Source organism: Neodiprion fabricii, chromosome 2 (genome assembly GCF_021155785.1).
Source record: "Neodiprion fabricii isolate iyNeoFabr1 chromosome 2, iyNeoFabr1.1, whole genome shotgun sequence".
In the NCBI taxonomy this organism is placed as follows: domain Eukaryota; kingdom Metazoa; phylum Arthropoda; class Insecta; order Hymenoptera; family Diprionidae; genus Neodiprion; species Neodiprion fabricii.
The window spans coordinates 5205986-5232768 of NC_060240.1; the positions used below are offsets into that span (position 1 = coordinate 5205986).

Genomic DNA, 26783 nt, shown 5'->3' on the forward strand with positions numbered 1-26783 from the left:
TAACGGATACTAGACTTTCCGGTAACAACTAGAAAACTAATTTTCATTATCTACCTAGAACTATATTTTCCGATTGTGGTAAAAAATGAAAATAGTTAAGGACTGAGCGGTAACCGGAACTAAAAATTTCTCTCAGTGTGGTATACTCGATGACCGGAAACGTGCAGAACGCCTATGATGATTAGGTTTGTCCGCTGATCTGCACCGCTTCGGTTCGACGTTAAAAATCATTCTTCAAGCCCATATATCAAGCGCCGTTTAACCCACGAGGACGACGGTCCTGATATCTTCATACCGAATGGCACCTCGCACCACCTTCACGTTTCTGTCTTATTTCTCACGTTATATCCGGTTAGATTTTCTCTTTCTCTCTCTCTCTCTCTCTCTCCTACTTGTGTTGTTAATCATACCTTACGTTTGACAGGATTGAATCGTTCGCGTTTGATTGTTTAATGTGGACCTTGTTGGCCTGTGACTCTCCTTACCAAGACCGACCGACCTTATACCACAACTTTTCCCAGATAAAACGGAGTTAATGACGGGTTGTACTTTTGCTCGACGATCTGTTCCTCGTCTTTATGTATCTTTTTATCTTATTTTCATCCTGTTTCTTTTCTTTATACTTATCTGTTCACTAGAAGCTGCAAGTGAGATATTGACTATTTGACCAAAAATTTCGAATTAAACATGTACTAAAAATAATAAAATAAAATATTTACCGTGGTGTTCTTCATATCTAATCTTCCAAGCGGTAAAAATTTTCTCGTAACTAAACACACACTTCTCTCGCAATTCTACATTGCGATATGTACACGTTATGTATGCTATGCCGGGAATAATTATCATTTCTTTTATACCAGTAGTTAATTTCTCGCACAGCGTGGTGCGACACAAGTTTAAAGCCCTCGAGCATTTTACTCTGTAAGAATAAATTTCGCCGGTATGGCAATTGCGTATAATACATATGTAAATGAATTTTCCAAATACGGGATTAGTCGGGTTACATATCCAAAGTCCGTTTATGCATAGGAGCAGGTGGGAATTTAGCTCTTTACCTAACTTGTCGAATAAAAATCTATTGACGCTCGACCGATGTCTCATAATTTGATCATATTTCGACAGAATTTTTTTTATTTTATGTTTCAATCATCGATCTCTGGTCTTGAACTAAGATTGGTTTGTGGTTGAGGCTGTTGTATGGCGTTATTCTCTCGTGTATTACAGTCGTACCCGGAAGTCCTTAGCGTTGTGATAATTTATTACCAGGTACATAAAACAAGGGGAATAAAATATGAAGCGTGTAAAGCAAGAGTCCAAAGGTATGCGGAATATATAAGTTTTAACGACGAGACTGAGCTCGTTTCTACCAGCTCTTATACTACCTGCTACAGTGTTGCAGTGAAGACGAATGAAATCGGAGGAGAGCATTCTCATTGAATACAAAAAAAAAAAACAAAAAAAAAACAACGTCCTGCAGTGCTCCACCTGCGATATTAGCCTCGGTGTTATTACTGTATACCCTTCGCATTTCACACCGCGATGCATAAAGAAAAGGGTATCGATTACCACTCGGCAATTAGCTCGCCAACCGATCGGTCGGGTGTTGTGCGGTTTAAGTGGTTTGCGTCATAATACCGGAGCCAGCATCTCATTTCTGAATTCAGTTCAAGCCACTTAAGTAGGAAGGCAGTTACCTACTTTGATAGAGTACCCATTTACCGAACGTTTGCTTAGCGGTTGGGCGATGGTTCGGCTACCTGCGGCCAGACGTGTCTATGGGGCACCATTCGTCGCACGTTACGCATACTCTCATACGGGGTCAATTGTGTTACACCTTTCACTGTGTCTTTGGCTCTCATAGATTACCGGAGAAACCGGAAACTCCCGTCAACCATTATTCCTGATTGATATTCGTCGGCTTTCAAACTCCAGGTCAATATGTATTACGAATAACTTGTTTACTCTTACTAAAATTTCATTGGGCTGAACGCCAATGACCAGCGTGGAAGTTGAAAGAGAGAAGAGATGGTCGCAGATGTAGAAATCAAAGAGAGTCGCACTTAATCGTCAATATGCAGACGACAGAAGTCGACCTATGAAGTCCAAGCAAAAGTTCTATGTTCAAGTAAACCACGTCCAGGCTGGACAAGCGTAATGGTATAAGATACCGATAAATGGAGGCACACGCACCACTCGGAGGTTCGATGGGGCCCCATGGTAAACGGACAATCAAACCCGGAACTGCGGTTTGCTGAGGTACACTTGCATAATAATCTCCGGCGTCGAACGAACGAATGAACGAATGAACGTGGTCACGCTCGGCCGGGACTTGCCGCCTGCCATGCACGCAATAGACCAACAAGCCGTAAGTATACTTGAGGTAATGACTATATGTGGAGTTGCGATGCGTACGGCCGTACAACTGTTGGCTGCTTTCGTATCTACCTGGGTACCTGGGATGCTGCCCGCGGCCATAGCAGCCCATCGCTCATCCAGGAATCAGGATTCAGCGCCAACGCCAAGAAACCCCGAAGAGTTCAAACCTATTGGTTCAAAGCTAAATGCGGTAATACCATTTGTTCAACGGTGTATTGATGACAAGATTTAGTCAAACTTTGGAAAGTTTAACAAAAAAAAATCAAACGATTTTTGGACCTGTGCGTCTGTCTATAGGTCTAGATGAGAGTATGAGACGTGTCAAGTGAAGACGGTGGTAATGACCTCTTGGTCCGTAGTTTGTAATCTTAAACAGGAAATGCCTGTCTGCGCTTTGTTTGACGACGGAATGAGGGAGACGGTAAATTGATTGGCAGTTTGCTAATTAACCAGCGCTCATCATGTATATTGTTTATCATACGCCGTTATGCGTATAGACAAGCTTTGACGTCGTTATATAAATAGAACTCATAAACGGTGACCGTATAACTTCGTGGATCACTGAACTCTCTCTTCTTCTTCTCTCTCTCTCTCTCTCAGCGATTCGGAAAAATGAGAAAAGCGGATCTTTACTTGCGAGCATTTATTTTTCAAAAACAGAGGTATAATATTTTAGTAAATAAAAAATTGCATCCATATATCGCATTACCAAATATTCTACGTATTCTCGATTTTTCCACTTGTCAACGGGGGATAATCGTTTGCTGAATAGTGACCTGTTGACTCGAGTTAGAAACCAGATAAAGATCTGGATAATTATACGACTGCAGGAGCGAGGAACAATCGAGCTGTAACTGAGAAGATGAATCGTTTGGATAATAAATAGGTACTTACCTAGCCTGTTCATATTTTCGCATGAAATGTCACTACAGTGAAAATTCTCTGAGGAGTAGTGTAGGTATAAGAATGAACGAGAAGCGGGAACGTGAAAAAAATAAATCAAGAATACAAAAGTACAGTATCGCTGTCTCGTTTCTTTACTATACAGAATTGATATATACAACAGGCACTACGACAGAGCAATAAATAATAGCTATGGCAAATCGTGCGGCGTCTCGAAGAGAAGAGAAAATATCAAAGTCGAGACTCGTCAGTTCCAATGCTGCTGCACAAAGTTTCACAATCCGTGTTCTATGGAACGAACGGCTAATCTGCATATCTCAGGGACGAGGTGATGATCGAGGTATTCTTGGGGTGCAAAAAAATAAATAAATGAATAAAAACCAACGACGAGGAATAAAAAGAATTAGCCGTGTAATTCCTGGGTTGGGACGGCTGAACAGCTGTTGCTGTTGATGCTGCGTTCGGTCTCCTCTTCTCCTTTCTCTGCACGGTCTGTCGAGCTTGGCGCATTATAAACTCGGTGCAAGAAGTTAAGAGGTAGCATTTAAGGAGTAAACGTAATTATTATCGCCCGAGAATCTCTCACTCTTCTTCATCTTCTTCTTTTGCTCCGGCTTCTGTGTCTTCTTCTTCTTCTTAGGCAAGCGCCGGTATTAGATTATGAATTATAGTCGATCAAACGGCAAGCAGTCACCGTTAAGGAGACCATTACAAGAGGAAGACCTGAACTTACCGGCGGTAGCATCTACTCCCGGGTTCGCCGATGGGTCTACGAAGTCCCGTTTTCATCTCGTGTGCACACCTCGGTATAACTCGTGATTGCTGTTTAGACGCGATTAACACGTCAGATAGAGAAGATCACTTGTCACAACGACACGTCCGGAGTCTCTCACAATCAGCTCGACGTCTCACTATTATAAAGCAGCCTCAAGCCTTATAATTCACGTGCACGTTTGCTTCCCGTAATTTACCCATCAAGTCTTTACATGCATACGTACATGATGTGCAATACTGTCGAAAAAACTGCTTCACTCGGTTTCTTCAACGCAATGTTATAATCAGTCGGAAGGGCTGGGTGAGAAATCAGAGTCACCAGGTATAATCGGACGAACGAACGAACCTAGCTTATGCTAATGAGGTGAATGTTATTAATCGTGTTGCAATAGATCGATATTGCACCATGACACCGATGCGAAATGACGGTCTTAGAACCCCCGGGGACATCAGAGGTCGGGAACCGATCACCTAACTCGGAAAAGGTTAACGTAGGTTCACAGCTACGCAGTTTTTGCGACATCGTGAAGGAGTGGAATGGATTGGGATAGAATGAAATGGAATGGAATGGAGTTCCGATCGGATGTGTGCTGATGCAATTCGACCCAGAATCAGGCGGGCGCCAGGCGTGACCCGACCTGGGCCAACGATAGTCGTCGAGGATGGAGTAACATATTCGCAAGCACGTAGGAATCAGCGTGAGAATATAAAGGCGACATTGTGATAAGGATACAATATCAAAGGCGGCGTTGAGGCTTAACGAACCGAGAAATACGACCTCTCAGATGCGAAACTGGTACATTTCGTATTGTATAATTAGCAAGGTTAATTGTAATTAGTCAGGCGGTACCGCGGAATTCATGAATCTTAGCTAGCCTAGCTGCCTTTCTTCTCGGTATTCGCGCCATTGAACCGACCGACTGGACTCTCGAAGATAACGGAGTCGATATCAGCTGCTGGTTTTAATTAGCGCGTTATTATAGTCTCTGCATTATCGATGTCGGTGTTCATTCAACTCTTGTACATGCGATAGGCTGTTCTCTGAAGAAAACCGCCGCCAGTTTGTTGTGGCTTGACTGACGCTGTTGAATCGAGAACGTCCGGTGGGATTTAGCGTGGTGAATTAATCATGCAAATGAGTGAAGATGAAAATTTTTATGTTTCAAGATAAAAAATCGTTTTCTCTCGTAGCCGCATACGAGTGTCTATCATCCTCGCACTTTGATCCGCAAGCTGTAATCTTGCACATCCTCTTTGTCCTTTTTGTACAAGTACGTGAGATCTATAGCACCTCTATTCGATAGTGAGTGCAGAGTGAGAGTTTCTACATTGTCATTAAATGGCCGTTTAACAGAAGAGATGCAAGTCTTTTAAAGAGGCAGAGCTGACTGGGCCACAGCGCTGGTATAAGAATCGCGTGCCGCGTTTCAGAACGTTCTCCAATAATTTTCTTGCCAAGGAAACGACGTGTGCTAGAGAGGCAGTTTATCGTCTACTAGGATAGCTTCCGAGGAGTGTTATAAGAGGGTAACCTTATGACCTCGTTTGTCGCAAAACACTCTTATACATATACATATACGACGCATGCATGTTGCCGGAGTTTCCTATTAAGGGAAACAAAACGCAGTCGCAGTTTCCATCCTTTCTCCCCGTTCGGCGAACGTCACTGCCATTGCCATTGCCATTGCCGCAGCACATATAACGTATATAACGCAGAGGAAAACGACGGGCAAAAGCGGGGGCCGATAACTTTTGCATTCCTGTTGGCACTCGCGATCGCGCCCAGCGATTAAATGAACCGTTTTGCCCAACTACGGAGCGCGCACAGACGATCTCAAATATTCACCCTTTATGGAAGTGTGTCGCGATTTCTAAGGAGGGCAACGACGTCGAGTCGGAACCGAAACCCGGATCGTCGAGGCCTTTGGACGATCGAATTATGCCCTGGTTCGACGTCGGAGTGCGCCGTTCGAATATCGGCTAGAAACGCAGCCAGCGGAGAGAACGCCCCTCCTGCATGGGCGAACCCTGCTGCATGATTAGAGTAGTGCAGCGGCGATATGGTCGAAGACAAGGGAAGGTCTAATCTACATTTCAAATGAGCCTCCAGTCGGTTTGTCGGTCCGTCCATATCGGTTACCGGCTCTATTCACACCGTGTTATTATTGAGGCGTAAAATATGCACCGCGCTTTGTGCACCGCACGTCGTTCATGCATCCATGCACCGCACCTACACCGTGCGGACGTTACGGTGTTGGGTGCAACTCGGACGACGTGCATCGCCCTGTACGATCTACGTATCAACGCGGTTCTTATGGTTGCGGGCAGTGCAGGAGGAACGGGCCGATCAAAGCGCATACCTACCTACCTACCTACATGCCTTGGTTTCCTCCTGAGAAAAGGTTGCGTCGTCGACGCTGATGCTTGGCCCGTGATCTTGGAGGTCAGAAAAAATTTGCACAGAGTGACGCACGTCACAGTTATCATTTCCCTATCTCGAACGCTGGGCTTAGGAAATTTCTTGGAAACTATTCCGCATGCTGGGCTATTGTGATCACGTTCAGAGACACCACGTGTGTGATCTCTTTCTCCTCGATTCAACCGCCGTGTAGCGCGGCGCGCGATCGACAGACAGAAGTGCTTACCTGCATTGAGAAGCTGATGATTGTTTTGATTGCGAGTCGCCCCGGGACATGAAGGCGGTAGATGAGGCCTCATTAGTTGTCGGTTGTAAGGCGGCACGGGGCGGTCAATCGATCGATCGATTACTCTTTCGCTCGTCACGTGAAACTCGACCCACACCGTACGCCGTTATGAGTGTCCGCGAAAGTGCCCCGAGATCCGATCTCAACCTGCTTGTCGCGAAATGGAAAAAGGAAACATCTCGCGCTCGGCGCTGATATCGGGTTCCAAAAACCGTCAAATTTCCTCTATTCTGGGTCACTGCATAGTTCTACCACTAACGTCGACGTTCCAAGGGTCAAACGAAGCCAGAACAGTTACTGCAAACTTCCCGTGCAAATATCGGTGCATTGACTCATTCCACATCGCGTTCAACTCTGGCTCACAACCGGCTGTGCTAATTATTCCCTGAAACAATCTTTCAGCACCGTGAATATAAATAACCTGAACAAAGTAGGTAGGTAATCCGTGAATGAACGGATACAGTATAAAACCCGTTGAAACATTCTCTTGGTACCCACGTAAGTTTGGCGAAGGAAATGAAAAATATCCCGATAAGCCCAGTGTACAGGATTTTGCCCTAATGAATATTGAAAGGACAGTTGTCAGATGATCTGCGCTTCTCATCTAGTCACATCCGCCTCGTACAGTAGAAGCATCATGTGTTTAAAACTTCCGTGAATCACTTGTGATATCTGATTGCCAGTGAAAGTATGTATGAGTATAACCAATATGAAATTGGCTTCAGCCGACTGTGCGAGAGTCAGAAATGATCCGGACGCTGTGATCTATCATCTAAAACCTTTGAAGAAGAAAAAAGAAAAAGAAAACAAAACGACGGAGGGGGATATTTAACGAGGTAATGGTACGCCGCCAGCAGGCGGTGACAGAAGCTGACTCTTTATCATGCTCGGATCGTTGTACGTATGTACCTACCCACTTATGCGCAGCACCGTCGTCGTCGTTGTCGTTCACGTTATCATAAATGGTTCCGGGCCGGGGCGTCGCGGTCTCGTCAGGGTGCCGACAATGAGGCATTCAGTTTCTACATGTAGAACCAATACACATATTGTACGCATATTTCCACCCGCCACCGCCGCAACGTGATGAAATTTTGCGATATCCCTTCCCTCGGGATTCCGTGTGTGTTGGTGCCAATGACGCCGCCACCCGGTGTTCGTTTATCTGGGACAGTTCCTTGTCCACTCGGCCATACCTGCTTTACAGCTAGGCTAAATCCCCCACCGGACCTCACCCTGTAACCTGCGTGCCTTGATTTTCACCGTGGAACATGATTGTGCGTAGGCTGTGCAGAGAAAAGAGAGTACCGCGGTGAAGGTGTTTTCAGATTACCTTATGACGTTCTTGAGGGCTCGCTCGACGAACCGTCAGTCACTAGGTCGATCGAAGAGCTGTACATACGTTACATACTAACTTGTACTGCAGCAGTAGTGTCTTCTCATGTTCTAATCCCAATTATCATATCCAGCAGCATTTCTGACCAGTGTTTTCGCTTTTTGATGCAGGGTAACGAGTCCGTGGTTCCGAAGGGGTGGCCCTTGACACTCGGCGAAATCGGTCTGGTGATCCACCTGGGTGAATTGGAGGCTTCGGCGCTACGCGTCGGGGAATGCTACCTCTGCGCGAGGAAACCACGGGGGAGGAGCACAGACCCTAGTTCGAATCTCGTCCAGGAACCCGTCGAAGTAAGTTTATACCTTGAGTACGCGGCACAAGTTTTGCCAAGTTACGCAAAACTCGAAACTTGCATCTTGACTCGGTGGCGTTGGTAACAAGTCCCCGGCTTTCCAAACTCCAGCCAACCCGACTAACGCGACTCTATTCTCTTCCAGATAGCCCTGGTGTGGCGATCGTCAATGCGGGCCCCAGGGATCCTCGGCTGGGACCGCGAGGACGAGTTCATGGACTGGCGGGACTCGCACAAACGGAGAACGGGGGCCAGCGAGTCGGTCGCTCGGCCGCGTCGCCGGTCTCGCGATGACCTGGCTCAGGGTGACGCTCCGAGCGACGTCGAGGTGGTGAGCAACGGGGCGAGAGGCGAGGAGCCGGTTCGTCGACGGCCAGACTCCGCCGACCGGATCGAACGACAGCCAAATTTGGCCCTGGCCAAATCCAGGTCCACGTCGAGCGTCGACTCCTGGCAGGAGGAGGCGAAGACGGAGCGACGGCGACGTCCGGGCGACGGTGTCGATGTCCCGAGGTCCGAAGGTGCCAGGATCAAGCGGGGGACGAGCGTCTCGCCGATGACCGTTGAGAACTGGAAGGAGAGCAACTCCAGGTGGGAACCGAAAACGCGAACGCTGGCTCCCCGTGACCTGAAAACACCCTTCGCCCTCGAGGCGGTCGTAGCCGAGTCTGAGAGGGAGAAGGACGCCAGTGATCACCTGCAGGACCTTCGTCCCGACGCCGTCTCGGACGAGGATCTTCCGGGGTACATCGGCACCCTCTTGGTCAGCATCGAACGCGCCATAGAGAGGGTGTCTATCGACGATTTACCCTTTCCCTGTCCGTCCTGCAGACACGGTGACACCGACGATCCTCTTCTCGGATGCAAGTGCGGATCGCAATCCTGCGGCTGTTCCAACGATTACTGTGAATGCGCCACTAACCAGCCCGAGGAGTCTCACACCTTTGAAGTCGCTGGGATTAAACACATCGACAGCGACGATGAGGAGGAAGTCCGGATGGGATTTGGTGAGTCTTATCTTTTTTTTTTTTTGCAACATTTAGTTCTGTTTATTCTGTGATAGGTATTAATGATTTTTCAACGATTTAACGTACCGACCGCGGTACATTCTCAATCTATCCATTGTTCGTGATTTTCAATTCCCTATTCACGTCATCTGTGTAAATGGAGTCTGGCATAGTCATCGGTATTATGCGTACTCGTAGTGACAATCGGACATTTACTCTGACAATAAGCTAGGAGCTTGAATGATGGTAGAAAAAAAATCTCCGACAGTGAATAACAGTAATATTACAATCGCACATTTACCTGTAGACGGCATAACCCCACCTAGGGACAACATTATGCATGAACACAGACAGGGTATGTGAACACCGAATGCATGCCGCACGTACACACCGTTCTACATCGGTTGTCACATTTCATTAGCAGACCCGACGGCGTCATTGAGAAAGGTATTACCAGCTGCCGGCAACGCGGCAGGCTTACCTGGGGATCATCCAATTCTGCCAAGACTTTGCGTAGGACTTCCGGTTACAGTTTATTCAAGACACTCTTATACCATTGGTTTAACATTTTCGATCGTAGGTATTAGCTCCATGCCAAGTTACTCGCTGGGCGTGTATCCAGGAATCGATCGAAGATCGATTACACCCTTTAAGGTAGTTATTCACCACTGCGTTTATTCGCCAACTTTTCACGATATCCTGCATGCCCACGGTTCGGCCACACCTTCTCCGTCGGCGGTGCTCTTGTTCACCGCCTTCCTGAAGCCAGCTTGACGTACATGTGTACATATCAACGTACCATGCGTCCGTTTGATCCGCGAGGGGGGGGAGGGGGTCAACAGTCTCGCTCGTTTCCAGCGTTATAATACCGTTCACGTGACAACTGCAATTTATTCGCGGGTCGTTTAGAGCCGAACAACGACGCGTGTTCCCGCGTGCATATCACCACGTTTAAAACGACATGCGTAGGTACGCGTGTAATACTCCGCTTGTTACATACGCCCTGCGTCGAGGCTCTCTATACCGAAGTCCGTCGTGGAACGGAACGGAACGGAACAGAACAGACCAGCTGACCGACCAGGAAACACGCGTTGAAATTGCGTTTAATTTATTACCTACGTCAAGACGCGCGCTTTGTTCCCGGAGATAATCCCTCCCGTATCCCGGGTACACAACCAGCAACGCACTATAACCATGACCGGAACACACCGTTGGTCCAGCACCGCGGTGATGGATTTGAAAAAACCCGCTTTAAAGACTACTCTCCCTATTTACGCCTTATTTACCATCTCGATTCTCCCACGGGCTCGCACAGCTTACGACCACTCGATCGATCAGCCGGTGGTGAAAAGTGGTAACTAAACTGTAATACATTTTACTCTCATTATCAAACAGAGTTAGTCACATCCTGAGATTGAGGGTCGTTCGCGAAATTTTGGATATTTTTTGTCTACTGATTAAGCTACTGTCTTTTGATAATCCTGCGGCGTAATTTATGACGAACCTCGTCATCGTTCCATAGGTAGGTACATACATTAATGCGCGTGTATTAACGCAGTAGCGTTTGGCCTAGACGCTTACCAATCGGTCGACCGTTAATCAACTTTGTTAATTACGCATTGCACCGTGTAGACGGCGTTCAACAGCCCGGCTACAACAGCTATGTGTACGTTGACAGGCGCCAGCCGTTAAATTTAATCTTGGCGTACGGCTTGACTCACCCACGCAAGTTATTTCAAAGCTCGCGCAGGTTGATCTGAGGCCACTTCAGACTGATGAAGTAAATGCATGTACACACTTATACCTATGTAAGTACACGGGGTGGTTAACCGCTGAATGAACACCCGCTATGTAGGTACATCATAACACTCGGGCAACACTTTGAACGTGAAATACTTGGTTCGAGACAGAAGAGTTATGGGTGTAATATGTGCACCTATTTTTCCAACTTTAATCTCATACTCCGGAATATCTTTCTTATACATTGGAACAAAAAAAAAAAACCTGTTGAACGGTGCTTGTTTGAACTAGATGTGCCTTTGGGTGAAAGGGAGATGAAATTGCGTGATGATTTCTTTAACGTCAAAAGAGCGCCGTCGGACACCCTGTATAACCACCTGCCTGCCCACAACCGCGGTCGCTAAGTGGTTCATTGATCGTTGTAGGTACGGGCGGGAGCAAAACCCCTCAATCATGCCTTGCGCCGGAGTAGCTAGCCTCGACAATGGAGGCTGTTCACCTCCTCAGTAGACTGACACAACCGGTGCCACGACCGCGATGCCAAAGGCAATTTCTTAGCTTTGATTTTACCACGGAGTATGTATAAGGAGCACCCATGACGACGACGTTTCTCGGTGAAATTGTGAGATGAGATTTTTTTGTTTTCTTTTACATCGGTGTACAAAGAGACGAGAGTTATCGTAACTTCCAATTTACTTCGAGTTTCATTTTTATCACTCTATTTACGGCATCGCACGATTTATACAGTCTAAATTTATCGCTATTGAAGCCGGTTATTGAATATCCCTCATCTCGTTTACTTCTTGGCAAAGCGTCATCTTCCCGAGAAGGATAAAGTAGATTCGTCCTTTCTTCTCGAGGCTTGCGGCATGTAGTTTTGACCGTTTAAATGTCCGAAGTCAGCTACCGTGACCGTGCAACCGACCGACCACCGCCGATCGTCAACGAGCCAAATAAACGTTTCGATATTACACGGTTTGTTAAGCACTCACTTTACCCCTGCGGTAAATGCCTTGAACGGTGAACATCGCGAGGCTTATACGGTTCTCAGATCCGGTATTTTTACAATTCATATCGGACGAGTACCTGGGAGTTTTTTAATCCCGATCTGACAATTTGAATATTGCATCTAGCGAGCGTCGATAAGGTGAAAAGTGATTTTGTTGGGTGGAAAACACAGGTCTGCAAAAAAAAAAAAAATTACAGCTGCATGGGATGTTTTTGGTAAATATCACGTTCTCGAGTATGCTAAATCCAAAAATCATTTCAATTTCCGTCCATCACGTACAGTATTATTGCAAAATACGTGGTGTTTGCATAAAAAAAAAAAAGTATAAGAATAATGAAAAAAGCACCATTTCATTACAATGAACTAAACAATATTTCTTGTAAATTGAAGCAAACAATTTCTTCATGAAATGTACTTAACATTCCGTGTTCATTCTTTTTCTCTATGAAACCTTTTCTTCTTCTCTTTTGTAAGACGCAGTACGAAAAACCTGTGGAGTTTTTTTGGTTGCAGACCTGTGATATTGCCGTGATCGGAGCGTTTCCGCAGGTACTGTACCTCGTTAAACGTGGATCACCTAGCGCCGTGGTTTGCGTTATTATATACTGGTTTTCGAGCCGGGATTACTTATAATCCAGCATGTATACGTATATCGTGCAATGTCCTGACTGCGCGCGGAAGTGCAGCGGCCGGTTGATGGTGACTAAAATGGAAACTGGAAAGATATTCGCGCACCGTACCTGGTTGAAGATCAAGGGGAGCTACCAGAGACCTCTCTGCATACCAACGACGTCTTCGTCTTCGTCTTCGGATCCTGCTGCGTCTCTACGTGATTGCTGCTGAATCACCGTACCTAAGCGTAATTCCAATTAGTCAAGTCAAGAGTCAGGAACGCCTCCCAGTGGATCCTGCGCATTACTATAACTTCTGGAGTAGCGGGTAAGGTTGCAAAAAAAAAAAAAAAAAAACCAGCCGTGCCTTTCCAGATCGCCTGTTCATCCATCCTCACTTGATAATTTACAAAACTGAATCAGACTTGTGAATTATATCTAACGTCGAACCTGACGACGTCAAGGCTTTTTGAAAAAGTTCGATCACTGATTATCGGGCAAGTTCTACCTACCTACATGCCAGTTTCACGATGAATTATAAAAATGTCATAACTCTCTGCGGAGCTGAGATCCCATCAGTTTCTTACACCGATCTCTATATGCATACGACAACGACGACTCAATCAACTCTTGGATCCCGGCGAGAATAATTAATTTATGCTAATTTATTGGCCAGTGATACTAATAAGACGATGTCTTCTCGGCGCGCCCGGAGCGATGCCATCTGCGATACATATTGTATACTGTTGCGTATGTAAACATCGTGCATCTGGTGTCGTTTTGAAATATTGGGTAGAACAGAACATGGTTTCTTTGGACTTTTAATGTAGAAAAATTCGCAATTCGTATAGTTGATATCAATCAAATATTGGAACAAATGAAAGTCTGTACAATCTCTATAATACAGTTGATTCCAGCTGGTGGTAACGATAATTACACCCGTAGTTACATGTGTGGAACGTACACTCATGAGGAACGCTCGTTTCGCCGGTCGATATTTAGGTTGTACAATCGTAATTGGATCTCAAATGTAACGAGATCATTGCTCGCTGCGCCGCGTTGGGTTGCTGCTGTTGCTTGATTTAACTCTGCGAAGTCATTCATGCCGAAGATAATCGTCGCGCATCTACGCGCTCATACATGCCTGCTTAGCCCACCTTTTCACCCATTCAGATAACCGGGGCGTACCTCTTCCACATGTTCCTGATCAAACCTGATAGGTTGATTTCCGCGGAATTATGATAATGGTAGATGGTTTGTTTTTTTCTTGCCTCGTTTGCTCCTTTGGTTTACAATCCATTCGATGAACCACCGCATGGAGTAATTATCAATCAGATTCTCTTGCGATAGATTCCGTTCATTGATTCAAGTAAACACCCATCGAATCCAACCTAAGCAGCTGAATCCAAGTTTCGAATGTAGGTCAGGCGTAAAAAAAGAACTCTGGGAATCCATCAGAGTATAGCAAAGCCGTATCGGCTGCAGAGTCGAAACAGGGAGGTAAGAGATGGATCTGAGAACGTAGGCCGAGTTCTATTCAGCCTAGCTGCAAGGAGCGATACCGATCTGTGCATTGATGAACGAAACGCAACGCAACGTAGCACAACGCGAATCGCTGAGGGCTAGAAGATTTGCTCGTGGCATAATAAGATGTACGGTTCACAAAGGCACAGGGTCCTGCACTGCACGTTCACATGTGGAATTGCATTCCAAGGCGGACGCAAAAGTACCAAGAAACATCGGCGATATCACGATAACGCGCTCTGGGCTAACGGCATGTGTTATGCCTATTAAACCCTGCATTGGGTACACGCGTAGATGCATACTTCTATTCGTGCCATCTAACCATCAGGTGAATTCATCCATTCGATTGGATATCGCCGTGGGAATATTCGCCGCGCTTAAAGTAAAAAAAAAAGAAAGGAATTTCACTAATTCCAGTCGGGTTTTCGTCCATGTTCATCTTTCACCATGGCGTCCAGTGATCCTGAAAATGTCCCTAAATTTTACTTGTCCTTCAAAAGTCTTGGATACTATCTTTGAACTCTTTTCTGGATCCTAGATGTATTCTATTTTTAATGTCCATGAATTTGCTACGGATTTTTTGACCGGACACATCATTTTTCCGGATCCCATTCATTTCACTGATTTCTGTTCAATCCACGTGGATGCTGCGCAACTGCTGAACCGTGAACTGAATCTTCTTCCCGGCTATTCTTAGTTCGATAAAAATAGGCATACAGGAAATTGCAGTTATTTGTCACTGCCGTTGTGTCGTATCGCTTCTTTTTGATTCAACGATAAGAATGAACACGTGACTGCCAAGCTGCAGCAACCTCGTAAAATCAGAGACCAGTCTCTCTTTCTCTCTCTCTCTCTCTGTGTATGTATCTTTCTTCTTACGCGCTCTTTGTTCGTGTAGGTATTATAGGCACATAGGTATGACCATAGTCGCTGTATACCGCGTATTTACCCGCTGCAGCACTTGATTACGTATCGTTGACCTCGATGCACCTATATACTTATAACGCTTTTTATACCTCTTTTTCTTCATTATTCGCATTCATTTGTAATGTTGTTATACCTGCCGCGGCGTAAGTAGGTAGCTTATACCTATACCTAGTTGTTCAGGATCAGGTTAATCATGCGGATTGTCCAGCGTTGGTCCTTCACACGGATTGAGTCACTCGCAGCCCTTGTTCACAACCAATAGATGAATCACGTAGTTCATAAAAAAAAAAAAAAAAAAACTCCACTTTTATACTCTTAAACGTTTCCATTGAAAGGCACGAAATATTTCAAAACGTCAATACAACAAATATGAGAAGTTTCCAGATTAGACACTTATATAAACGCGATGTCGAGTCGACACAGTTATGTTTCTCTCTAACCGCAGGATCTTCATATTATAACCTGGTGCATATTGTCTCAATTTATGGTTACCATATAGACGCGAGTTGTATATAATAATAGCTTCACCTACTCCGACAGCCACCTTTTTCAATCAAACAAGTGTCCCAGCTTCGAGTCGTGAAATGAAACGGAGAGAAGAAAATAACTATGTACCTGTTAAAATATTTTCTCACAGTCAGGGATGTCTAAGGCCGGTTTTAAGCCACCGTGGATCACGAATATGTTGAGGAAGGTTGGAGACCCCTGAATCGAAGGTGCATTATGCATTACCTTACAGTGCATATAATGCATATTTATGCCGTGGAGATGACGTCAGCGTCCCGTGTCGCCCCGATTGCGTGACCAAAAGTCATTCTCGAGTCGGTCCGAGCGTGTTCGCGACCTCGCGCAAAGGTGTAAATGATTATTATCATTATTTTTCTTTATTACCAGGCAAACAGAATGAATATGAAAATTTTCTTCAAATTTTCTTCAACAACTCATTTATCGTGTGTTTATGGAGATCCCATCTCGAAAATTACACATGTTAAGCGAAATTGTCTCCAGGTTTTCGAAAAAAATATTGAAAAATATTTCATAATTTGGGAAAGACAAAAACACTGCTTTTTAGACGTCAAGCTCAATTTTGAGAGCCTTTCACGAGCATGAACGAAGAAAAAAAGAATGAATAAAATCAGTATGACAATATAACATGGAATGCCCCGTACAATGACATTGAAAGATAAAAAAAAGGGTAAAAAATCTGAAAACTTTGACTTTCGGTAGAAAAAAAAAATTCGAAAAGATCTGAGGGGGATGAAGCTGGATCCGATGTCAGTAATTGGTAGACTTGCTCATATGTATTCCAAGTTGTTATATTCTTATTCCACATTTCCTTTTATGAATTTTATCAACCCGACCCCACGACGGACTAACATAATCAAAATCTCAGAAAGTCTCTTGAGCTATGTTACGTTACGTAAACTCCCAAGAGATGCTGGGGTATGCCGGCGGCACCGGCACCAGTAGCAGCAGCGTCATTAACTCGTAGGTAATAAACGTCTCGTAATGAATCTGGAATATGTTGAAATCCTATATACTGCACCGCGTTGCCCCGCGCGAAAAAGTTTTCGCGACAACGCCGCATTACGTCTAGGCATATATAACAACGTACTCTCGACCGGTATACACGTTACAAACTGCATGTGTATTTCGCTCTCAATCCGTGTGCCAATTTCTTGCGTGCTTACGTTCGACTCATTGTCTTTGCTTTTTTTTTTTTTATTTTTATTTTTATTTTATTTTTTTTATTCATCGTCTCAAATTTGAAAGTAACGTGCCTGAGCGAAGTTTGATAATAACTTACGATTAACTAAAACTTTGCACAAGAGATATTACATTATAACGATGTAAATATTTTGCAAAGTATATTTCATTAGAATATAACATTTAAAAGTGTCGAGGCGTATATTTATACCTTCTCCTTATCGTTTATCGTCATGTTTTCACGCAATTTGTAAACACTTCGACCGTCACGATAACACGATAAATCGGTCCCCTTGATTGTGTATCAGCAAGTTTTCTTTCTATTTATTTATTTTTTTTTTTTATTTGCGATCACACCGTTCGCGACGAGGTTAACGCCTCAATTAGTTACTCAACATCCTCCGATCCTTGTTCACGACCGGCTATATTCATCGCTACGTATTGCGTCCATTCGGACGGATACGTACGTGTGTACCTACGTACTACGCTAGGAACGACCGTTGTTAATACATGTACCCGATTGCGGCGAGTATCGAGCGCGTTGCATCGCCCGCAGTCGGCGACCCGCCCTGACCCCGATACCACGATCCCACGTGGCGCCACGATGCACTTCCATAGGCTTATAGATCCGTATTATATGTCTGCATTTTCCAATGCATATGTATAATAATGCACGTTCGTACCGGACGTGTGCATACCTGGGTAAGTATTCGCATCGCGAACTCTATCCCTCGGAATTCCCACGATTCTTCGACTTTTTCTCTCTCTTATAGATTATATGCATTATTGTGTATTACATACGGTTTGTGTCGTTGATACGTTTTTTTTTTTTTTTTTTTTCATTACAATTTTTTTTATCGCCGTGACGATACTGCATTCGACATATCGTGACGTATTACAATATACAGAAACGGTCGTTTTATATTATTAGTGTTTCTTTGCGTAAACGATCTTTACATTATATAAAAATAGATTGATAACGATTTTTAACGGTTCTTTCTCTTTCTCTTTTTTTTTTTTTTGTAACGCGATCATTGCGATTTGATAAAATTTTTATGTTTTTACAGGCTATCAAGTAGCGTTAATAACGAAAAAAAATATACAACAATCTTGACGGTATATATTTGTGAGATTTCTTGTGAAAAATTCGAAACTTTGCAGGCTGACCATAAAATTCACGCATTTAATACAGCTAGAATATTCTCGATTTATTATTTATTCATTTATTTATTGATTGTTCTTACGTTTTTAATCCCTATATATTCATCGCAGAAGGCTAATATTGATAGTCTCTGGCCGACGATTTTTGTGCCAACAATGTTAAATAATTGTATATCAATGCAACAGCCCTCACAGTTCGGAGAAAACACGCGTCGGTATTAAATGCATCTCGACGAGAACGATATTAGACCTAGTACATGATATATCTAGTTATATACTTACAGAGATTCTACGTAGAGATAATAATTACACAGATCCTCGTTGCGCACGCTTTGTACGCATAAACATGATATTTCATTCATATCATCCGATTCTCGCGGCTTACAATAATATTCTTTACGAAACGCACGGTGATCATCTAATACGATTTATGCTGGTATAAGGCAAGGTAGCCGAGATTCAAAGGAGTGCCTAATTGTAATCGGATATCATTTTTTTCCGAGTAATTCTCAAAAAGTTTTACCTAAGTTCGACCTCGACCTTGTCGAATACTATTTTATAACTCAACATTTATTTGGCGTTATTAGCGTTGCCTCGAATTGAAATGAAATTTAGAAAAAGAAAAAAAAAAAAAAAAAACACAAAGCTCGTGAAATAATTGTAAATAATCCAACTACATCGTTCGGTTTCTACATTTAAAATCATTTCTAAACGTCGTATTTCGCTCTCTGATAACTATGGTATATAATTGCTTTAACATTTATGTAATTTAAAGTCACAAACGTAAAGTTTTGTGCGTTTAGCCTTAAATTTAAGAAACACGCTGTTTACGATAAATGTTAAAAAAATATCATCCGCCTATTTGAAATTTAACTAAACTATATGTATACATTCGGACAAATCTTGTTAACCGGCAGACACTGTCTAACGAAAAGCGAATTGTTAGTTGAGCGTAATGAACATCACTCAACGAAAGTTTTCTTCATTAAAATAAAAAAACAACAAAAAAAAGCTACAACATCTGTTCCTAATTTATTTTCAGTATTGAGCTTTTTCGACCATTTTCTTGATTATCATACTACCTACACTAATATCGTTGAATTTAATGGCGTTTAAACCAGATACTCAACCGCTCGCATCACCGTCGAGCTTGCAGTCTTCTTTACTTTTATTTCTCTCCCCCTCCCCCCCCCCCAACTATACTTCATTCCGTTAACGACGCGTGAAAAATTTCATCGCGTCTCGCGATTCGCAAAGCCCGTAAAACCCTCCCCGTCCAATGCGTAGAACGTAATACTTTCTACGCAAATTACGGCCCGCATCGTATCCGCAGGCACGCGTGAACAGCCAGGGAAACACGTCGACTACGCTGGCGTTTTCCATAGGAAGGTGTGGTTTTAGAAAACGTATTATTGATATCGTGTTTCACCCGCTCGGCGCTCAGGATTTCTATGCGAGCAACCTGCCCCCGCCGCCTGACTTAACTACCTGTCGCGGATTATCGGATGCTGTACGGAAACTTGAGGAATTTCTATCTCCTTGATTTTTTTATTTTATTTTTTTTTCTTCATTTTTATTTTTTTTTTTTTTGCGTCTGATCCGGACATGTCACTAGCAGCAGCTGCGCAACTCGCGCCACGTTTCAGGCCTCAAACAACCGTTAGTTACACGCAACTGATTCCGGCTATAATTACTGCCATATCATTAAGAACGTACGATTTATATATATATATATATATATATATATATATATATGGAAAATTTTCATCACGCCTGTTCAGCGATGTTTCCTTATTTTTTTTTTTTTTTCTTTCTCTCCGATGTCCTTTTGAATTCGAGACTGTTATTCTTTTTAGAAACTCATACGTCTTACAATTAATCGAAATTGTTTCTATCCAGTTTGCAGATAACAACCTTTTTTTTTTTTTATGCACTCTTTTGTATTTTCCCCACAATTTTTACATCTCGTATAATTTCTGCTGACTGGTCAAAGAAGAAAATACTACACGATGTGTATAATATTACATACACAACGACTATTGCGTATAAACGCGGAACATGCGTTACGGAGATTCGTTTGAAGAGGAACACGATCTGTGTGTGTATAAATATTGTATTGAATGTCATATCAAAGCAAGCACAGCTGTTAGAAATTTGCTGGCTAATGTATAACGTGTACATACATACATGTATATGTATATATATATATGCAAACGGAGGGAGACATTATATACCTGTATGTACCATGATGTTAAATGCACACATGTGTATATACATATATATATATTTCATAACGATTCACTCTCTATTTCTCTCACGTCCGTATCGAGTTACCGATCATTTTTCCTCCCGATTGCAAAATATCTCTTCCCTTTTTCTTAATCCTCTCGAGGCAACGTTGCGGCTGTTTCCAGGCAGTATGAAAATGCGTGTGAAAAAATATTAATTATACACGGGATTTCAAATCGTATGTTGAAAATATTTTGTACCGTATTCGAGTATGTTTGTGTAAATGATTTAATAGGTTTATTAATCTAGATGAAATTTCGGACTGTTTTCAGGCGCGAGGAAAAAAGGGCAAGACCTCACGCCACCGCGGAGTATTCACGACCTGCCGGATCACCTGCTTACCTGCGGTCTCACGTTACCAGGTAAATTGAAATTCCTCGTTGTAAATTGTACAATTATGTAACAATGAGATTTATAATTACCCTCGAACAACCCGAATGGTGCATGCACACACATATATTATATATATGTGTGTGTTATTACAACCGCCTGGTATGGTATAACTAATTACACACCAGGGGGGATGATTATTATTTATTTCTATGCAGCATATTGTACGCGTCTATATTTACATTGCGAAAGTAACATTACGCGTTTCTTGATGTCCCCGAAATCTGAAACTTGTGGAAAAAAAAAATTGAAGAAAGTCTCTAATAGGTTACAATAGCAAAACATTAAACCAACCTGTAATGAAACTTGGACAAGAAAATGCAAAAACTTGGAAATGAAGTACGAAACTGCGCAGTTCGCTGCGGTATCTTTGATGCAACATCGCGTGACGACGCTTCCTCTGCAATGAGAAGTACGAAAGTTTGCAATATGGGGCGCTGCGCCAAACCTGCAAGATTTATCGCGTTCTGAAGCGTAAATATATACAAATTATATTCGGATCATACGCGGAACGGTAATCGTGCCACTTGAAGTTTTCGCAAAATTTTACTAACGATCTCAACACCACGCTCGGTCTACAATTTTATAAATCGTTGGGAACGGGTGGCGAAATTACGAACTAACCGAAACCCGTCACTTCGGAGTTTTCGTCGTCGTTTACGGATTAACCAAGATCGTGAGAAGCAGTTTGAGGCTTGAAATACGATCGACTTCCGTGAACCATTCTATAACAGGTGGCCAATTTAACCATCGACAATGTATGATAAATCGAAGATTGAGGTTAGGTGGATAATGAAAGATTCCCGAGTGTCTGATTATGATGATCGCGGTTCCGGTTCTTCTGACAGTTGAAACGCATCGTTGTGCCGGTGAATGCAAATGGTTCGAGCGAGAAAATGAGGCATAAGTAGACATAAGTGGCGGTAAACGGCAGCGGTAGCCAGACGTTTTATACGCCGAATAGACGAACCGGCATCGGGCTGTAGAGAGTTGACCGAGGGTCCGAGGAGGAGTATAATGCGGAAGCCGAGACACACCCACACACGGAATACACGAATACGCGTTTCACACGGCACAGTTGCGGAGACTGTTTGCGACATGCACTCCATCGCATGGTTGTGTGAAACTTTACAGTACCTGCCTTATACAGCGATCGAGTATCCGCAACAGTTCCTTGGCTGCCGGCCTTGAGGGTTCGCCGCGTGCCTTAAACCACCATTATACGCGTCTAAACGCGTTCCACCCTGTAACGTTCCTCCAGCACCATGAACACATCGCGTGTATAACTGTACAATATTCCATTAAAATAGAAACACCGCGCCCGCCTTTACCTGCTACTTACCACAAGATTTAAATTGAGACCTTCTTCTTCGGCTACGGGAGCTCTAACTCCAGGACGTCTGATACACTCCCCGGGTGTCTTGCTTACCGGTCGTCGGTGATAAAACCGATCTTTCATCTAGGTGTACTGTTTCAACGAAAAACACCCGGGGTGTTCAAACATTTTTGAAGTTCATGAAACGATGTTACATCCTTACTTTTCTTCCTTTGTAACTGTATAACGACGGGTAGTTTAGTGAAAGAAGAAATGGGTTTGGTCCATTCTTCAGCCTCATCCACCTTCACATCCATTTTGACATCCTCTCCTTATCGCTTCTCCCACCGTGCACACTTCGCGCGCATTTAATTGCTCGACCTTTTTCGAGGGTGAGAGGCGGCAGGCTTCAGGTTTGTGAACATGTGTACCGTGTGAAAGACCCGACGACGTGGAAGATTGTAAGGATAATTAATATCTGGCAATAAATTACTGCCCTACCCCCTTCCCACCCGTTGTCACAACTCATGCGCCATAACTATACGGTGAATGGGTGGGCTCGCAGGTCAACTCTGCACTTTTCTTCTTCTAATAATAATAATGATAAATTTTTATAATTAACAAAAATCTTTTCTCATTCCACCGGGTATAAGTGGTTGCTCTCAATAAACCCGAAGAAGCACTCGAGGCAGTCACAACTTATTATACGACTTGAAATCACATAACTTGAACGATTTTCAGATCGTTACTCCCGATTGTACGAAGAACCAGTAACAGTAATTAGCGAGTTGTTACTATTGCACGGCTCTTTCGTATCTTGTGGCGGTGGCGAAACTTTGACTTTAACAACGCTGATGGCTCTGATAGTACAAGGAAACTACACCGCGTTATTGCAGTATTCCCGACTCTTAGCGGTGTACGAGTCCAGCCAGCTATAGGGAACGTGCCGTAAATTATCGGGCACCGTACTTCACGCCGGTACAATATGACGCCTCTGACCTCCTTAGCCACCTAGCCACGCGACCCCTTTTGACTCCTTTTAACAAGCTAAATATCTTTCTTGTGGTATTTTTTTTTTCTTTTTTTTTTTTGGAAAATAGATCGCGAGACAAAAATTTCTAAACTTCTTTCTATACGTTCAAACATCCTGAACCCTTTTCGAACGGGTGTGTAATATGTATTTATATTTTTTCACCCGGGTATCGAGACGCCCCAAGTTAATATGGTCAACGATAAGCAGCTGGGAGGAGTTGTGACCCTGTGGCTAATGGATAATTTCTCATCCTGTATTACCGATACAATCTCTTCTCTCTCTCGCTCTCTTTCTCTCATTCTCTCTCTCTCTCATCTCATCTCATCTCTGCATATTGCTGAGGAACGGCTGTTCGCTTCGATGTTGTGTATGCATTCGATGTACATGTGGCAGGGGTGAAACTGTGTCGTGGGAAGCGTGAACGCATCGCCACGCAGCGAATCGGTACGGTGTTGATGGAAAAAAAATTAAAAAATCAAAGTAAAAGTAAGAAAAAAATAAATAATAAATTCATCGGAGATTCCTCATTCGGTTACCTGCAGATTCTTAATTCGAATATGCTAAATTGGTGCCGCAATAATTAATACAGTTATTGAGGTAGTAATTGTGAAAACGGTAGAAATTTCGCAAGATAGTGTAAAATGATAAAAAAAAAAAATCAATCAACAAAATGGTGGAAATCACCCGTTTCACGTAGGATAATATCTCGATACGTCTTGTAGGATAAATACTTGATACCTACGTGCGAAGCTGCAGCGGGTCGTGCAAAACCTTCGAGGACTTAATTTCACTTCGGTCCGCGACCACGCGATTAATTCGCCTTGTTCTCCAAGGAAGGCACGCCATCCTTGGCGCACGCGGGTCCAAAGCGGGGGCGTGGGAGTTCTCCAGTTCGAGTCGAAGAGTCGCATCTGCACTCCAGCGGCAGCTGACTTCGACTTATTTATCCCGTGAACGGTACTCTTCTACGTGGCTACTCCAACGTACCTTTTCCTACCTACGCGCAACAACGATTTACCGTATATATATATATATATATACCGAATATGCAGTAGAATAACCAGGCATATAATCAGACCGCACGTGTTTGTTATTACTGCACGAGATGATGCTGCCACGAGTTCAGGTAGAAACTGCAATCTCTAACTGGATTAGGAGAATGTTTATAGGTATAGGTGTACACTGGAAAAAATTTCATTTGTTACAGTAAGTAGAAAAATTAAGTAAAACAGGTATCGTTAAAAGAACTGTTTGAATATTGTTGGAATAACGAAAAACGAGGTACGCCTAACCATTTTGCGCTATTGTCGATTCTATTTTGGTTATTGCAACGCAAAATCAGTTTCTGAGGTTTACTCTACTTTTTTAGTTAAACAAGGCTTCAACGTCAATTTATCGTTGCACGAGCGTTAAAATTTCGCAACAGTTGCAAGAAAATCTAGCAACAGTGATCGTAATGAGAAAGAATAGTATAGGATACTAGACTGTCCGGTAACGGCTAAAAAACTAATTTTCATTTTCTGCCTAGAACTATATTTTTGCATTGTGGTCAAAAATGAAAATAGTTAAGAACCGAGCGGTAACGGGAACTAAAAATTTCTCTCAGAGTACTGCAGCGATGCCCACTGAGCTAAGAATAATCGATGCATCGATTAATCGAATCAAAAAAAAAATAATCAAGCACGACTCGATTGAATCGTAATCGTGAAAAAAAAATCGATTGCGTTTGGTCATTCTTAATAGGTAGAAGTAGACGGGATCAATCAACGATTTGCGAAACGTTTTTTGAAAACAAACACAGGTTTTTAACATTCTCTGCACAAAAAATTTACCAAATATCATGGTCAAATATAGCGAAAGAAATTCCTTTTTTCTTTTAATTCAGAATAATAATTTTGGTTAATTTATTGACAGTATAGATTTGTATTTGAATTATAACTATAAAACATTTTTATTGTCGTATTTGATCGACATATTTGGTAAATTCTTGTATAATTATTGTCATTAAAGTATGTCGAGTTAGTTGTCAATGTTGTTCTTCAGTCTCATAAATTCAACTGTAATATACATAATTATTATAACCGTCAATTTGCTGTTTATAAATCTGGATAAATGAATGATTTTAATTTTTATTATCAATCGTGAATGAAAAGCAACGATTGACGAACCGAACGAACGAACTGTTTATAAGTCTAAGCCGCAGATGCAACGAAATGCGTACACTGCAAATTAATGCGAGAAGAGATGCGTTCGTTCAGTCAAGGCGAATCAATTTCATCATTCATTCATGATCCAAGATGCGGCATGCGCCTCTATATTACGTACCTATTTATATGCATATGTGTGCCCGGTCGTTCCCTGCAGAATTGCACAACACCCTGTTATTCGGATATTATTTATTTATACCTGTACACGCATTATTCTTGCTTTATGTTTTGAAATTAGGTTTGGTGCTCGGTTTGTTCGTTGTTTTTTTTTTTTTTTTGTCTATTTAAACTAGTTTTTTTGAAAATATGTGTGTAAATCGTAAAAATCTTGCAATAAATGGAATAAAAATAAAAACTTGAATATTTAGAACTATAATGACGATGAGGAGAATAATGAGGAATGATGGATTTAATTTCATTCTTTTTTTTAAATCTGTTTCAGGGTACAAAGACTGTGCCGACAGACCTGTCATCGAATACGACAGCACTGTGTCACCGACGGAGGCTATTTCGCCGGTCGAAATTGCCTGTTTTATTCTCTACCTCGTTCACCTACCCAGGTTCGTGGAATAAATTTATTCAAATTCATTCTACGCCGTGAATGATTCTTAATCGAATCAACGCAGCTTCCATTCGTTTCGAGAGAAAATATAGTCGGAGAATAATATCAAATACAAATTTAAAAAATTCATCGTCCTCTTGTACCACGGCATAATAAATTTACAAAAGATGCATGGTATAATCACGGGGACGTGGAGGTATACGATAACTTGCACCATAATATAAGGGAAAGTAGGTATATTATTTGCTGCAGTTGTAAAGATGTGCCGTCGTGCAGCAGTGCGGTGTATTACATTAAGATATTAAAATTAATGATCGATATCGATAGGTATAGAGGGAGTCGCGAATAGGTTATTTATTAATTATCCTGAAAGTAATATCCATGCATGCACCCGACAGTATCGTCGACCCTTACAATTATACCAGCGCAACGTAGGTACTTTCTAGTCGACGAATATCATTATAGGTACTGTATTTATAGACATAATATGTATACCCGTAACGCGCATATACTATGGTGTGTATATATATATTATATCCACCGCAGTATCAATTATTATTGTTTACACATGCAAATTGCCCTGCGCGCACTCTTCCGCATGATATAAATCAATAAAGGTAGGTAGGTATATATATGCATGTCAAGAAAGACACCGCAACTTAATTTCGATTAGGTACATTACCTTACGCAAATAGATATGTAAGACCGTTCCGGTGTACAGATTCCGATACCGACATCTTATCGACATTTTCAGCCGTTTCACAACTCAGATACAAACCCGTTTTTCGGGTGGAGGGTATCCCCACACTGGTCAACTTTATCGATCGTCGATTAAATTCATCGGTATCGTCGGTAAAG

The 26783-nt window shown here is 42.7% G+C and overlaps 1 protein-coding gene across 3 annotated transcripts in view; it reads left to right on the forward strand.

Moving 5' to 3' along the window:
• LOC124174599 (rho guanine nucleotide exchange factor 40-like) overlaps nucleotides 1-26783 on the forward strand; it is a 189445-nt gene that overhangs the window by 98992 nt on the left and 63670 nt on the right. For all 3 annotated transcript variants that reach the window (XM_046553837.1, XM_046553839.1, XM_046553838.1), the window contains exons 4-7: nucleotides 8262-8441; nucleotides 8589-9450; nucleotides 20691-20780; nucleotides 25806-25923. In XM_046553837.1, the coding sequence (XP_046409793.1) occupies nucleotides 8262-8441; nucleotides 8589-9450; nucleotides 20691-20780; nucleotides 25806-25923 (1250 nt within the window). The remainder of the gene's footprint in view (nucleotides 1-8261; nucleotides 8442-8588; nucleotides 9451-20690; nucleotides 20781-25805; nucleotides 25924-26783) is intronic.